We start from the raw sequence: 15,703 nt of genomic DNA, 5'->3' as shown, positions 1-15,703 counted from the left end.
TATTCAACTTACAATAGAATAAATAATTTCATAAGTCTAATTATGCGTCTTCTTCTTCTTCTTTTTCTTTCCTGTATTTATACAGGGGGAGTCTCACTGAGAGCAATGCTCTCTTTTTCAGGAGCGCCCTGTTCACATTCACACCTGGAAGCTGACCAGTACAACCACAGTCTGATCTGCTGGCCACTGAGCAGCTCCACTGGAGCGGTTGGGGTTAAGGGCCTTGCTCAAGGGCACCCCAGTGGTGTTAACGAGGGAGGGGCAAGCGCTGCTTTTTCACTTTGCCCACCCAGATTTATCCTGCCGGTCTTGGGGAATTGAACCGACCACCTTCTGGTCACAAACTTGCTTCTCTAACCTTTAGGCCACTTTCTAAAACAAGATGGCATTCAACACATTTCTGATGTGCAAATGAACCCATTGATACCTGATGCAGCATTTGCGTGTATATCCCTCATTTGTGTGCGTATCCCTTTAAGACCGCGTTAACGCGGTTCGCGGTCTTAAAGGGATACACACACAAATGCTGCATCAGGTATCAATGGGTTAATGCAGTCCTGTAGTGAAAGCATGAGTCAAGAAAGCTTGTAGAAATGAGTAAAGGTTCAGTTTGGTTCTGACAATATAAGCCCAAAGAAAAGAAAACAAGTGTCTCAGTTGCCCTGGCACACTCCTTTGCAGACAATTTCATCACATTCTTTTCAGCACTATATTGTTATGATATGATAATTGAGGTACTGTAACAGTGAGAGGAAAACGGCTGGGGAGGAGTGAGGCACTGAAGCTTCACTCTAATGTGACTTATGAAGTCTCACACAAAAGCAAGGGAAGAGAACAGAAAGGACCTTCATAAGCTCTATCCGTTCTCTATGTAAAGTGTAATCAAATTAAAATGTCTTGTCATTTAGAAAGAAAAGATAACAACTTGGGAGTGGCCTGTTAAGTATTATCAGTACAATTACAACACGTTCTATATCATGGCAGTCTGGAATGGCTCTCTCATAAGCAAAACGTCTGGGGTGGAGAGCTTTTGCATAGCTGCAGCACAGAAAGATAATTTGCTTGAAATGTATGTCAGTCCTACTCCAGCCCCCCGATAAACGTAAACTTGCAATTTAGTAGATCTTAAAACAAGGTGCACCACAATACTGCATACAGACTATATTGATTTTAATTTAATAAATTGTTCCCCCTTTTTTCAGATGGTTTCAAAGTTGGGAGAGACTGGAGAAGAAAGGGAGTAAATGGAACAGAGGTGCCAGGCCGGATTCAAACCAAAGACGCGTTTACATGGTTCACTGAACCAACAGGATGCCGCCATTTCCTCCTTTCTGAATAACACAACTGCTATGTAGGAGGCTCTGTATCCCTGACCTCTGACCTCTATGTAGGAGGCTCTGTATCTATCCCTGACCTCTGACCTCTATGTAGGAGGCTCTGTATCTATCCCTGACCTCTATGTAGGAGGCTCTGTATCTATCCCTGACCTCTGACCTCTATGTAGGAGGCTCTGTATCTATCCCTGACCTCTGACCTCTATGTAGGAGGCTCTGTATCTATCCCTGACCTCTATGTAGGAGGCTCTGTATCTATCCCTGACCTCTATGTAGGAGGCTCTGTATCTATCCCTGACCTCTATGTAGGAGGCTCTGTATCTATCCCTGACCTCTATGTAGGAGGCTCTGTATCTATCCCTGACCTCTATGTAGGGGGGCTCTGTATCTATCCCTGACCTCTATGTAGGAGGCTCTGTATCTATCCCTGACCTCTATGTAGGGGGGCTCTGTATCTATCCCTGACCTCTATGTAGGAGGCTCTGTATCTATCCCTGACCTCTATGTAGGAGGCTCTGTATCTATCCCTGACCTCTATGTAGGGGGGCTCTGTATCTATCCCTGACCTCTATGTAGGAGGCTCTGTATCTATCCCTGACCTCTATGTAGGGGGGCTCTGTATCTATCCCTGACCTCTATGTAGGAGGCTCTGTATCTATCCCTGACCTCTATGTAGGAGGGCTCTGTATCTATCCCTGACCTCTGACCTCTATGTAGGAGGCTCTGTATCTATCCGTGACCTCTGACCTCTATGTAGGAGGCTCTGTATCTATCCCTGACCTCTATGTAGGAGGCTCTGTATCCCTGACCTCTATGTAGGAGGCTCTGTATCTATCCCTGACCTCTATGTAGGAGGCTCTGTATCTATCCCTGACCTCTGACCTCTATGTAGGAGGCTCTGTATCTATCCCTGACCTCTGACCTCTATGTAGGAGGCTCTGTATCTATCCCTGACCTCTGACCTCTATGTAGGAGGCTCTGTATCTATCCCTGACCTCTGACCTCTATGTAGGAGGCTCTGTATCTATCACTGACCTCTATGTAGGAGGCTCTGTATCTATCACTGACCTCTATGTAGGAGGCTCTGTATCTATCCCTGACCTCTGACCTCTATGTAGGAGGCTCTGTATCTATCCCTGACCTCTATGTAGGAGGCTCTGTATCTATCCCTGACCTCTATGTAGGAGGCTCTGTATATATCCCTGACCTCTATGTAGGAGGCTCTGTATCTATCCCTGACCTCTGACCTCTATGTAGGAGGCTCTGTATCTATCCCTGACCTCTGACCTCTATGTAGGAGGCTCTGTATCTATCCCTGACCTCTGACCTCTATGTAGGAGGCTCTGTATCTATCCCTGACCTATGTAGGAGGCTCTGTATCTATCCCTGACCTATGTAGGAGGCTCTGTATCTATCCCTGACCTCTGACCTCTATGTAGGAGGCTCTGTATCTATCCCTGACCTATGTAGGAGGCTCTGTATCTATCCCTGACCTCTGACCTCTATGTAGGAGGCTCTGTATCTATCCCTGACCTCTGACCTCTATGTAGGAGGCTCTGTATCTATCCCTGACCTCTGACCTCTATGTAGGAGGCTCTGTATCTATCCCTGACCTCTATGTAGGAGGCTCTGTATCTATCCCTGACCTCTGACCTCTATGTAGGAGGCTCTGTATCTATCCCTGACCTATGTAGGAGGCTCTGTATCTATCCCTGACCTATGTAGGAGGCTCTGTATCTATCCCTGACCTATGTAGGAGGCTCTGTATCTATCCCTGACCTCTGACCTCTATGTAGGAGGCTCTGTATCTATCCCTGACCTATGTAGGAGGCTCTGTATCTATCCCTGACCTCTGACCTCTATGTAGGAGGCTCTGTATCTATCCTTGACCTCTATGTAGGAGGCTCTGTATCTATCCCTGACCTCTATGTAGGAGGCTCTGTATCTATCCCTGACCTATGTAGGGGGGCTCTGTATCTATCCCTGACCTATGTAGGAGGCTCTGTATCTATCACTGACCTCTATGTAGGAGGCTCTGTATCTATCCCTGACCTCTATGTAGGAGGCTCTGTATCTATCCCTGACCTATGTAGGAGGCTCTGTATCTATCCCTGACATCTATGTAGGAGCCTCTATCTATCCCTGACCTACCCAGCCCTCGATCGCTTGCCTCAGCGTTTCTTGGCCCACCCAAGCCTGCAAGCTCCATGACTAAGCTGAGAACGTGTGGGAGGAAACGGAGGTGTTTTCTCAGTGATGCATTGTGGGGGAACGAGTCCGTCTGAGAGTGGATCAGTGCGTTCCGCTCCATCAGTGGCAGACTCTGTCGACTGTGAGCTGTTTATGGAGGAGGAGACACAGGAAGGAGGGAGCAGCTGTTTATGGAGGAGGAGACACAGGAAGGAGGGAGCAGCCCAGCAGGAAGGAAAGAGCTGACAGGACAGGATGGGACAGACAGACAGGGAGAGACCGAGGAGGTGGGACAGGGACAGAGACTACACCCCCCCCCCCCCCCCCACACACACACACACACACACACACTCTGAGCTGAAAGCTACGCTCCCTAAATTGTTCCATCTGTCCAACACAAAACCGTTGTATCCTCTTCAGTCATGAAGGTAAAAGCACTCGCCCACCACCGAGAGACGGGTTCAATTCCCGGCAGCGGTACCTCCGGCTTGGTCAGACGTTCCTACAGACACAAATGGCCGTGTCTGCGGGTGGGAAGCCGGTGGGGTTTGAGTTCTGCTCGCTGCACTAGCACCTAGCTCGCTAAGAGAGATATGAGGGTGTCACATATAAACCTCTGACACGTTTTGTCATCCATTATCTGACTCTTAAATCCATTTTTTTCTGGGGAAAACAGTGAGTAATAGTTATAAACTAACATTTTGCTTTCAATCATTTTGTAGGCCTAAGTATAGGTCTGAATTTGTGATAGATTGACATTGCATTTTCAAATGAAACTCTTCGTATCCTGTGTGAATTAGCAGCGGATACCTGCTTCATACACTGTGGACCCATCTTAACTGCATTATTCACTTTGAAGGCTGGGTCTGTGACACATGTAACCTGCGCTGTGTCATCCTCCCACAGCTGGGAATCGAACTCGGAACCTCTGGCATGACAGGCGGACGGTCTAGCAAGGAGGCTAGAGGGCTCATTATACTCGAGCAAGCTCCGTGGGGTGGAGCTCCGCGAGTCACCGTGCGGACCTCGCGCTGGGGCAGATGCTTTTATACTCGGAAGTGATCAGCCAAGTGATCAGCATGTTATTGTACAATGGTAAATAGTGAGAACAGCCCGTGAAAAAGTCGCAATTAAATGCTATTATGTGCAGTACTGAGTGCGCTTTCACTCTCAAACGACCGTACAATGAATGAATCACCAAACTTGTTTTTACTGAAAGCCGTTTCAGTTCTCATCGCTGATAGCCTACTGTGTGCTGCTTTTAATCTCTCTCAAATCATGCTCTCAACACAACACGTTTACTTGGTGAAATGACTAAAAACGAACAGTTGCAAATCAAAGTTTAGCCTACCACATGGGTCAGGAAATGTGGTGAAAACACAGCTCAGTGTTCAGGGCTCAGTGGCTTGAAAGCGGCCATGTTTGGAGAGAAGCCGTGCGGAGGTCGCGCTGTGAGAAAAATCTTCAGGTACACGGTGGGTGCCCTACGGAGGTATCGCCCAACCACGCCCAACAAATTTACGTCATTTGACGCGTCCGGCCCTCGCTCCACCCCCGCGCCCTTCACGGCATGGTGAGCATAAAGCAGCCTTTAGGAGAGTGAGGTTTACTCACTGCACAGCACTGCCTGCAGGCTAGCAACAGCGGTGTTGCTAGCCTGCAGGCAGTGCTGTGTTGCTAGCCTGTGGTGCTAGCCTGCAGACAGTGCTGTGTTGCTAGCCTGTGTTGCTAGCCTGCAGGCAGTGCTGTGTTGCTAGCCTGTGTTGCTAGCCTGCAGGCAGTGCTGTGTTGCTAGCCTGTGTTGCTAGCCTGCAGGCAGTGCTGTGTTGCTAGCCTGTTGGCAGTGCTGTGTTGCTAGCCTGTGTTGCTAGCCTGCAGGCAGTGCTGTGTTGCTAGCCTGTGGTGCTAGCCTGCAGACAGTGCTGTGTTGCTAGCCTGCAGGCAGTGCTGTGTTGCTAGCATGTGTTGCTAGCCTGCAGGCAGTGCTGTGTTGCTAGCCTGTGGTGCTAGCCTGCAGACAGTGCTGTGTTGCTAGCCTGTTGGCAGTGCTGTGTTGCTAGCCTGCAGGCAGTGCTGTGTTGCTAGCCTGTGGTGCTAGCCTGCAGACAGTGCTGTGTTGCTAGCCTGCAGGCAGTGCTGTGTTGCTAGCCTGTGTTGCTAGCCTGCAGGCAGTGCTGTGTTGCTAGCCTGCAGGCAGTGCTGTGTTGCTAGCCTGCAGGCAGTGCTGTGTTGCTAGCCTGTGTTGCTAGCCTGCAGGCAGTGCTGTGTTGCTAGCCTGTGTTGCTAGCCTGCAGGCAGTGCTGTGTTGCTAGCCTGTGTTGCTAGCCTGCAGGCAGTGCTGTGTTGCTAGCCTGTAGGCAGTGCTGTGTTGCTAGCCTGCAGGCAGTGCTGTGTTGCTAGCCTGCAGGCAGTGCTGTGGTGCTAGCCTGCAGGCAGTGCTGTGTTGCTAGCCTGTGTTGCTAGCCTGCAGGCAGTGCTGTGTTGCTAGCCTGTGTTGCTAGCCTGCAGGCAGTGCTGTGTTGCTAGCCTGTAGGCAGTGCTGTGTTGCTAGCCTGTGTTGCTAGCCTGCAGGCAGTACTGTGTTGCTAGCCTGTGTTGCTAGCCTGCAGGCAGTGCTGTGTTGCTAGCCTGTGGTGCTAGCCTGCAGGCAGTGCTGTGTTGCTAGCCTGTAGGCAGTGCTGTGTTGCTAGCCTGTGTTGCTAGCCTGCAGGCAGTACTGTGTTGCTAGCCTGCAGGCAGTGCTGTGTTGCTAGCCTGGGTTGTTAGCCTGCAGGCAGTGCTGTGTTGCTAGCCTGTGTTGCTAGCCTGCAGGCAGTGCTGTGTTGCTAGCCTGTGTTGCTAGCCTGCAGGCAGTGCTGTGTTGCTAGCCTGCAGGCAGTGCTGTGTTGCTAGCCTGTGTTGCTAGCCTGCAGGCAGTGCTGTGTTGCTAGCCTGTGTTGCTAGCCTGCAGGCAGTGCTGTGTTGCTAGCCTGTGTTGCTAGCCTGCAGGCAGATAAGCAGGTGTCCTTTTCGCTATTGATCACAAGAACCGCATAATTATGGATGATTGTGTGTGTGTGTGTGTGTGTGTGTGTGTGTGTGTGTGTGTGTGTGTGTGTGTGTGTGTGTGTGTTCGTTCATAAGGGAGGAGATCATTTTGTGAGAATGTGCTTTGACAGCAAGTGTGATGAACTCTAAACAAGACTCCCAAAGCAGAAACGCTGAAGTGCTTGTCTTCGCACACCAACACGCACACACACAAGACACGCACATGTGCAGGGCTGCCGCACCCTATACGCAGAGTACGCAGACTGCGTAGGGCATCATGTGACTGAGGGCACCAAAATTTTTTTTTTTTTTTTTTTTTGGTGCCCTCAGTCAGGCCACTCACTGAACAGCAGGCCAGGCGCCGCCTACTGGTTTACTAGTGGTTTTATTACTTTATTCAGGGTTAAAGTGGGTGCATCTCATTGTAAAATTGGACTCGGCCCAAATTGGGCTTCAAACGGCCCAAATCTGTCTTCAACCGGCCCAAATCTGGCTTCAACTGGCCCAAATCTGGCTTCAAATGACCCAAATCGGGCTTCAAACGGCCCAAATCTGGCTTCAAACAGCCCAAATCTGGCTTCAAACGGCCCAGCCCAAATTTTTCGCCGCCGCCCTTCGGACGCCGGCACGCACGTCGGCACGCACGTCAGCCCGTATCGGCCTGGCCTGCTTGGTATCTAATGCCCGGCCTGAAAACCACAAAACAATTACGCTTAGGGCACCCAAATGGCCAGCAGCGGCCCTGCACATGTGTGTGTACACACACACACACACACACACACACACACACACACGCACACAGCACACAGCACACATGTGCACCCCCTCAATATAGAACAGCTGGATAAGAGATGAATAGCAGGGAACAGACTGATCTAACACAATCTGAGTCGATCAGTCTGACGACTAATGAGACTGTGGGACAGACGGACGTAAGATAGCTGCTAAAACCCATAGACATATATAAAGGCTAGATGGCTTACCCACGCTGCCGGTCAATGGAGAGCGACGTCGTCGCATGGTGGCCATCTTGCTACGGCACCACAGCTTTATATATATCTATGGGTTAAAAAAACGCTAACATTTTATTATTATTTTTGGCTCCAAATTACACCAAACTTAGACCTAAGCATCATCATCATGAGATGAATTCACGCACCTAGTTTCAAGCAGTTTCATCCATTTTGCTAGGAGCTATGAGCATCTGTTGTTGGGTTAGTATTATCACATCAGATGATCATAACTCCTAGGGAAATGGATGAAACTGCATGAAACTTTGTGCCTGAATCCCTCTCATGGCATAGATGCTTCGGTTTAATTTTGGTGTAATTTGGAGCCCATCAAAAAAATAGTGTTTTTAGTGTTTTTTTGTTGTTGTTGCCGTATCTCGGGAACGGAATATGCTTGTAATAAACCAAACCGTTTGTAAATCCGTCAAGATTTCAGCGAGTTATGAGTATTTTTGTCTGTGCACCCTCCAACAGCTACCATAGAACGTACCAGAAAGCCTGCCGTAGCAAGATGGCGGCGCTTCAACGACGCTGGTGACTCCGCCTTAAGCCATCTAGCCTTATATATGTCTATGCTAAAACCATCCTGAGAACGTGACCTCACATCCTGTTTCGCTCTATGTATCAGTCTGGACCTCCAGCCACTCACAGCCATTTCAGTGGGCGGGAGTACTTGCCTTGACAGACAACTCCTTCAGCCAATCAGCATCTGCAAATTCAATCCAGTTGGAAGAATGTCTCAAACTTAGGGTGTATTCACACCTGTAGGTCGTTTGCTTTGTTCCGATTCAGGTACTTAATTGATACAATTGTTGCATTTGTGCCTTGGTTCGTTTGTGTTCACACAGCCACAAATGAAACGGTCCAAATAGTATTGTCAAACTTCCTGGATTGGCCAGCAGAGACTCTGATAGGCTAATAGCCTCTCGGGATGGACAAAATAATTCCCAGAGATTTTCCTATATGATTATAAAAATGCGTTTTGTTAGACCTACATTTTAGGCTATGTCGGGCGTCCGCCGTGCGGAGAGATAGAGAGAGAGAGAGAGAGAGAGAGAGAGAGAGAGAGAGAGAGAGAGAGAGAGAGAGAGAGAGAGAAAAGAAAGAGAGAGAGAGAAAAAGAGGGAGGGATCGGGAGAGAGAGAGAGGGAGAAAGTTCTTTATTTATTTATTAATGTATGCTATGTAGCCTATGTAAGCCTATGTATTTATTTAGCCTATTTAGGCTATTGGGAATTTGGAGATAGAAGATCAAAGACCCTCGCAAATTCTGCTATTAGGCTACTATCACGGAGATGAGGATTAGCCGAGACATAGGCTATATGAACACCTGTCCTGTCAGGAATAAAATATTAATAAATAATTTAATAATAACGGACATTTCGAGGAAGACATGCAATCAGTCTGATTGTCTGATTGAACCAGACAATCTTATCACAAAGAAGGCTGGCTCTGATTACCACGATTTGTTTTCATTTATTGAATGGAGACCAGAGAGAGGGAGAGAGAGGGCGGTGTGCACCGCACGCAAAATCCGTAGAGATTCAACACATTAACGTTGCTTCCCATGGTCCGAGGTAAGTTGATTGAATTCAAACTGCTGATGTGATGATCCAAAAATCCCCCAAAGTTTATCGATGCAAGTCACAAGTCGACAAAACAGGATCTGAAAGATGTTGTTTTTAAACGATAAAAATGTTCATTCTTCAGGCCATTACGCACAGCGCAGCTGACTACGGCAGCTGGTTTATCCAAAAATGCGCACCGTTTACTGCTGTTGTGGCGGATCGAGGTCGGCTCACGTTCTCACCACAAACGAACCGCACCAGAGTTCGTTTGGAAGCGGACCGAGACCACCCTTTCTTGGCGATCTCGGTCCGCTTGTTTTGTCCCGCATCCGAGTGCGATTGCTGTGTTCACACTCCCCCAAACGAACCGCACCAAGGGGGAAAATGCTCTCCGTTTCGGAACAACTGCTCCAAACGAGATAGGTGTGAATACACCCTTATTTTTGCCTGAGAAACTCCGCTGGTGCTTACTCTTGTTCTTGTTTAATTGTTGCTATTGAGTCTATTTCTGCAATAACTGACTAACTTTCACTTTGCCGCTCGTTGCTTTGAGACTTGGGAGGCACAATGACTGTTTTGCCAGCCGTGGCCCTGGTTGGCCGGTTATGTTGTCAACTACAACACAGCTTCCTGATTGGCCCGGGTACATGGTCATTTCAGGAAATCGCTGGGGGCGGGTGGAAGTCCAGACTGATTGGTGGAGTGAAACAGAATGTGATCAGGCTGATCACATGACCCAGGCTAGTAAGTATCCACCTTATTTTTGAATGCCTCACTGTAAAATTTTTTTTGTGGGAACAAGGTCCGGTTTAACGTGACTTATTGTTGCAGCTTGCCATTTCCTTTGTTATACTCGGCTGCAGACCCGAATTATAAACCAGAAGCTGGAGCACGTTATAAAAGTTATAAATATAGTCACGGTATAAACAACTAACCAACGCTGCGGGTCCGTATGGAAACAGTGTTACTCGAAATGGTTAAAAGTTCAATCAATTTGGTCATTCAGTTGCGTTTTACTGCCATGTAAAGTAACTATTACGCTAGCCGTTAGCGTTAGCCACAGTAGCCGACTACCCACAATGCATTACGTTATCCCAGCACCCGAACGACGCGGCTGTAGAGCAGAATGGCTCTGCTGTAAAATCCTCATAGATGTTTTTTTGTGTCAAGTTAAAACAGTGTAAAAATTACACCGGAAGCGGAAGAAGCAGCCATCAGGCATCATGCAGCTAGAAATAAGGTGGATAAAGAGACAAGAACAAAATGAAAGGCAAGGTAAAGACAAACTAGTGTAATTTACTGGAGACAGACAGACAGACATGCAGACAGACATGCAGACAGACAGACAGACAGACAGACAGACAGACAGACAGACAGACAGGCAGACAGACAGACAGACAGACAGACAGACAGACAGACATGCAGACAGACAGACAGACAGACATGCAGACAGACAGACAGACAGACAGACAGACAGACAGACAGACAGACAGACAGACAGACATGCAGACAGACAGACAGACAGACAGACAGACAGACAGACATGCAGACAGACAGACAGAGACACACACATAGAGTGGGAGAGAGATATATACAAACAGTGGGAGAGAGAGAGAGAGAGCAGACAGCAGTTTTGCCAGCAGTTAATCCTGAGGCGTGTTGCTACCTGCTTTCCTCCAGCAGCTTCACTCAATATCTTCTCCTCTCCCTCCTTCTCTGACTCACCTCTTTCTATCATTCTCTCTCTCTCTCCCCCTCTCTCTCTCTCTCTCTGTCAACAGACATACAGACAGAATCTATGGGCCCTATAAAGGGCTTATAACATCTCACATGTGGATTTGACTTAGGCTACACCTGAACATTTAGCCCACTTTGTAGAAAATACCCAGATATATATTGTATATCGCCATTCAGCCTAAAAATACCGAGATATGATTTTTGGTCCATATCACCCAGCCCCATTTTCATGCGTAACAGATGTGAAATAAATGCAAAAAGAGGCTTCTTCTTCTGCAAGAGTTACCTTCCTTCATAGCAATTATTTCCTGCTCCTCGGGTCATATTCATATATAACCAACATCACAGATACAGGCTACTGTGAGTGTCTGGACATCATCTGTGGTCTCCAGAATTGGTTTCCACATGCATGCCAAGCACACACACACACACACACACACACACACACACACACACACACACACACACACACACACACACACACACACAACCCTAACCCAGGCAACTCTTTGTGGAAAAGCACAAGTCTCAAATATCAAACCACCAACTCCAAAATAAATGTGAAGACTGCTTCTTCACGCTGGACACATGACTGACTGCAGCTCTGCAACTTGTTTCTGTTTGTTTAAGAGAGAGCGGCCACATTGATTACAGTAACATGAGTAAATGTACCACATTTAGCCATATCTCATGTGCAGCCCATGGCAGGTTGATGGCATATCAAGTGAAGTTATCCTTTATTGTCCCCATGGGGAAAGTCCTCCTCTGCATCTGAGCCAGCCTCTTACTAGGAACCTTCCTAGAACCAGGAGCAGTGGGAAGCCGCAGTGCAGAAACTCCACTTCTTTTGCCAGTGCCTCAGGGGCACTGGCAAGGAGTATTAACCCTAACGCACAACATGCAAACTCCACACACAGACGACCTGCGACAGACCGGGGTTTCAAACCCGGGACCTTCTTGCTGAGAGGCAACAGTGCTAACCGCTGGGCCACTGTGCCATCCACATATAAGCACATACAAAATAAGCACAGACAATAGTAAAACAATGACATACTAAGCAGCACTGCTCCATCCATCACACATGACATTCCCTCAACTACTCCAGTGTTTCCTCTGTTCCCATGCTGCTCTGTTCCAATGTTCATAAGCACCCACAGAACTCAGAGTGGGAGGCCAGGGCCATCTGAGACTTAAATACAGTAGGAGTCAGTCAGTCAGTCCCAAAGTGACACAAACATGCTCCCCGCTGGGGAACCTAGTACTTATTATCTCTGAGAACTGGGCTCGCTGACTTCAGGTCCTCAGCACTCTGCAGCACTCTGCAGCACTCTGCAGCACTCTGCAGCACGCAGAGGACAAACACACACGTGATACAAAGAGCCTTGTACCAATATTACATCCACCCAGTCAAAAGTGACACAAATTAAATGAAATCAAACCATGCTACAGGCTATTGAATTAATTTACATACTGGAACCTGAACCTCTACATTTTCATTGAATGGTTCACATAGTTGGTTCAAATGCAAGTGTTGAAAAAAGAAATGTGTGGATAAGGAAGAAATAGATTGCAAAGCAAACAAAGTAGCCACTGTTATGAATAGAAACAAGCAATCTTATAATAGCCAAACACCACAGAAAAAAACAATTATCGAACAACTATAAAGCACCATAAAGTGATTATAAACTAAGTTGACTATTGATATAAGCCTCTATTGGGGGAAATGCATTGATTTTTATTTACTTTTGTTATGACTTTCGAGGAACATGTGGGATGCTGTCTAAAGTAAGACCCCCCCCCCCCCCCCCTGCTGACTGCTCTCTCTCTCTCTCAATCTCTCTCTCTCTCTCTCTCTCTCTCTTTCTCTCTCTCTCTCACCTGTGATCATCTCTCGCTTGCTCTCGTCCAGGTGAGAAGACACGACGTCCCCCATGGTCAGAGCCAGACAGGTCAGCCTCAGACACCCAGGTGAAGAGGGGCTGGCTGGCTGACGGCGCCCGCAGCTTACACTCAAATGTCCGGGCCGGGCTGATAAGGAAATAATCCTAAAGCTTCCACTTCCGCTTTGCCTGGGTGAGTTTTAAATCCTGCGGAGGAAGAAGAAGAAGCAGTTGAAGAGGTCTCGCAGGCAGCGTGTAGCGGGCACGCAGCTCTGTGAGGTTGAGGAGGTGAACACTGACTGGTGTGTTTAGGCAGCAGGACACACCCACTGCGAGTCATCACTGGTCCAACGTGTTCAGTCGGGCCTGCCAAGGGTGTGGCCATGCTGCCAGCCTCATACCAACACCATGCAGGGGCGTCATCATGCAAGACACGTTTCTGAGGGGGCGACCAAAGATAATAATAATAATAATAATAAGCTTTATTTGTATAGCACCTTTCATACATGAAATGCAGCTCAAAGTGCTGGACATGCAAGAAAGACATTTAAAACAGGACCATAGCAAAAGAGAATACATTAAAACCAATTTGTAGACATGGAAATAAGTAAACACAATAAGAATGATAGTATAAAGATCGCCGGCTAAAAGTTTTCGGCGGCGACCTAAAGTCTGAATAGATCTGCAATGATTCAATCAGATCTGTCCAGATCAAGTGTGCTAAATCCACTCATCTGACTCATGTTTTGGTGATATCCTGGAGACATCAATGGAAGTCAGTGTTTTGCTAACTACAGACAGTATAGGCTATATTAACATGTGATAGTGGTGGTACAAATTAACAGCTCACTGCCATAACAGCTCTGGCTTACATTACAATGCTAACTTTAGCTGCATGGTACAAGTAGCCAACTAACTTGCTATGCAAACTATGCATAACTAACAGCATTTCGTTTTCACATGTTTGAAAAGGGGATGCTCCACTAATGACCGCCATGAATCCCCCCCCCCCCTAAAAAATAAAATAAAAATACAATGGGCACGTATGACGCTTCCAACATCCAACACGATAAATATTTCATATTTATGGGCTATTCTTAGGCTATAGTGCATCGTACCTGAAGTGAATTAGCAGCCTTTCAAATCTGAAGTATAAATGAAACGCCCCAAGCCTCATTTTCTCATAGGACTCAGCTGTGTGGCTTGACCCCCCCCGCCCCCACACACACACACACACACACACACACACACACACACACACACACACACACACACACCATTATACTACTTTTGCTAAATTTTCTACTCTACCTGAGAGGGCTATTATTATATTTTGTAGCCCGACACAGTTTTGCAGTGTGAGGAAAACCATTTCCACAAGAGACGTTTCTCTCCGGGAAGAAAGACTCTACTGCCCCCGTGTGGAGGAAAAACATACTCGCACTCGCTATTGTTCGGGTTGCTAAACGGGCCTATTATATAGTAGGCTATCCACTGCGGAGAATGTCACTCACACATCCCCCCATCACTGAACCTGTGATCCTATTCATATTCATTATTAAAAGTGTTGCTTTGCTCTGGGACAATAGACGGAACAAACAGCTGTGCATTCATTGAACTTCAATTGGGAAATCTGTATTCTGGCTGGTTTATGACAAATTCCTGACGAAATATCACTACAGTATAATATCCCTGTAGGCTATTATTGCTGTAATATCAAATATTCCTAATTGATACTAATCTATGGCATCACTATACTTTGTCATATTTTTTGTTTAGTTTTGCATTAATATTTGCACGACAATTTATTATAGCCCATAATTCCTTTTTCATATTTGTGTCATATCTCAGTCTAAATTCTACTGAGACAAAATTGGGCTGAGGACAAGACATAACATAATGTTCAGTCAGTGTATATTGTAATAAATGCAGGTAGATTGTAGGCTAGTGTAGTAAAAGTTGTATTAGGCCAAGAAGCAGCTGTAGCCAAAAGCACTAATTAAGGGATGATGCGGAAGGATACGCAGTGACGTTTCCAAGCGGAGGCTCCTCCGCAGTCAGCAATGATGTGAATGAGGTGTGCAGGCTATTTATTGGCTGGAGCGAAGAGGCACAGGACAGGAGGAGGAACACAGGAGAGAAGAGAGACAGAGAGCCAGGGGACAGGGTGAAAACTCGCTCCAACAACACTCACTACAGCATCATGGCACCTATCGGATTAAAGGCGGTGGTCGGCGAAAGTAAGAATGCTCTTTCTTCTCCACATTTGGGTTAGAATGGATGGGGCGCTTCACCGTGGCGCTGTGTGTGCGCACATGCGGCTGTGTTTGTTCCTGCAGGATGCGGATGGTTGTTGTGATGATGATGATGGCGGCGGTGGTGGTGCAAACCACAACCATGCTTTAGATGGCCCGTGGAGGCTGAGTCTTGTCTCCCAGGGCTCCAGCGATGCGGATGCGCGATTGTTGTAGTTATTATCAGTGGAAGACTTCCACTGGAAGGACTTGAAACGCGGCCATCGCATCCCCCAACATCCCCACACCCCAGGCTTTTGCGGGCAGTGATTAAGCTACTGATGGAGTTCTCTAGCTCCCGCATCTCTGGGAAGATGCGATCAGTCTGGAGGCTAAATGTAGAAACGCCCTGACTCCAGCTACAGAAATCATCTGCGGCGCTATAGCTGCGTTGGAGCCGCATCAAACTGCTATTGAGTGAATTCTGCTGACAAATGGTGCCACTGTGCCTTCTCACGCCGTGGGTTACTAATTATAGCTTTATACAGGCTAATGTAGCCTGTCGCTGATTATTATTAAAATGGTCGAACATGAGCATTCTCCACCCGGGCGCTGGGATTCCCTGTTTCAGCAACGCCGCCTCACCCCTATGATGGATCACTAGATGAATGCGTTGCGTAAAACATCATCATTCAACCTGAGCGGTTATGAGTTTAAGGCCTA

At 47.3% G+C, this 15,703-nt stretch overlaps 2 protein-coding genes across 2 annotated transcripts in view; one reads left to right on the top strand and one right to left on the bottom strand.

Annotated features, from left to right (window-relative positions):
• Window positions 1-12,924, bottom strand: part of LOC310778701 (protein Niban 2-like) — a 53,030-nt gene extending 40,106 nt beyond the window's left edge. The window contains exon 1 of the mRNA XM_083639183.1: window positions 12,745-12,924. Within this exon, the coding sequence (XP_083495309.1) occupies window positions 12,745-12,799 (55 nt within the window). The 5' untranslated portion in view covers window positions 12,800-12,924. The remainder of the gene's footprint in view (window positions 1-12,744) is intronic.
• Window positions 12,925-14,865: 1,941 nt separating this feature from the next.
• The window catches only part of stxbp1a (syntaxin binding protein 1a), a gene marked incomplete at its 3' end in the record, with an annotated part of 62,556 nt that continues 61,718 nt past the window's right edge, over window positions 14,866-15,703 (top strand). Inside the window, exon 1 of the mRNA XM_083638445.1 lies at window positions 14,866-14,986. Coding sequence (XP_083494571.1) covers window positions 14,950-14,986 — 37 coding nt within the window. The 5' untranslated portion in view covers window positions 14,866-14,949. The remainder of the gene's footprint in view (window positions 14,987-15,703) is intronic.

The sequence above is a fragment of the Poromitra crassiceps genome (assembly GCF_964638095.1).
Source record: "Poromitra crassiceps genome assembly, chromosome: 6".
Lineage (NCBI taxonomy): Eukaryota > Metazoa > Chordata > Actinopteri > Beryciformes > Melamphaidae > Poromitra > Poromitra crassiceps.
Note: the sequence above shows the minus strand (reverse complement) of the source record. Positions and strands in the feature narration are given on the sequence as shown.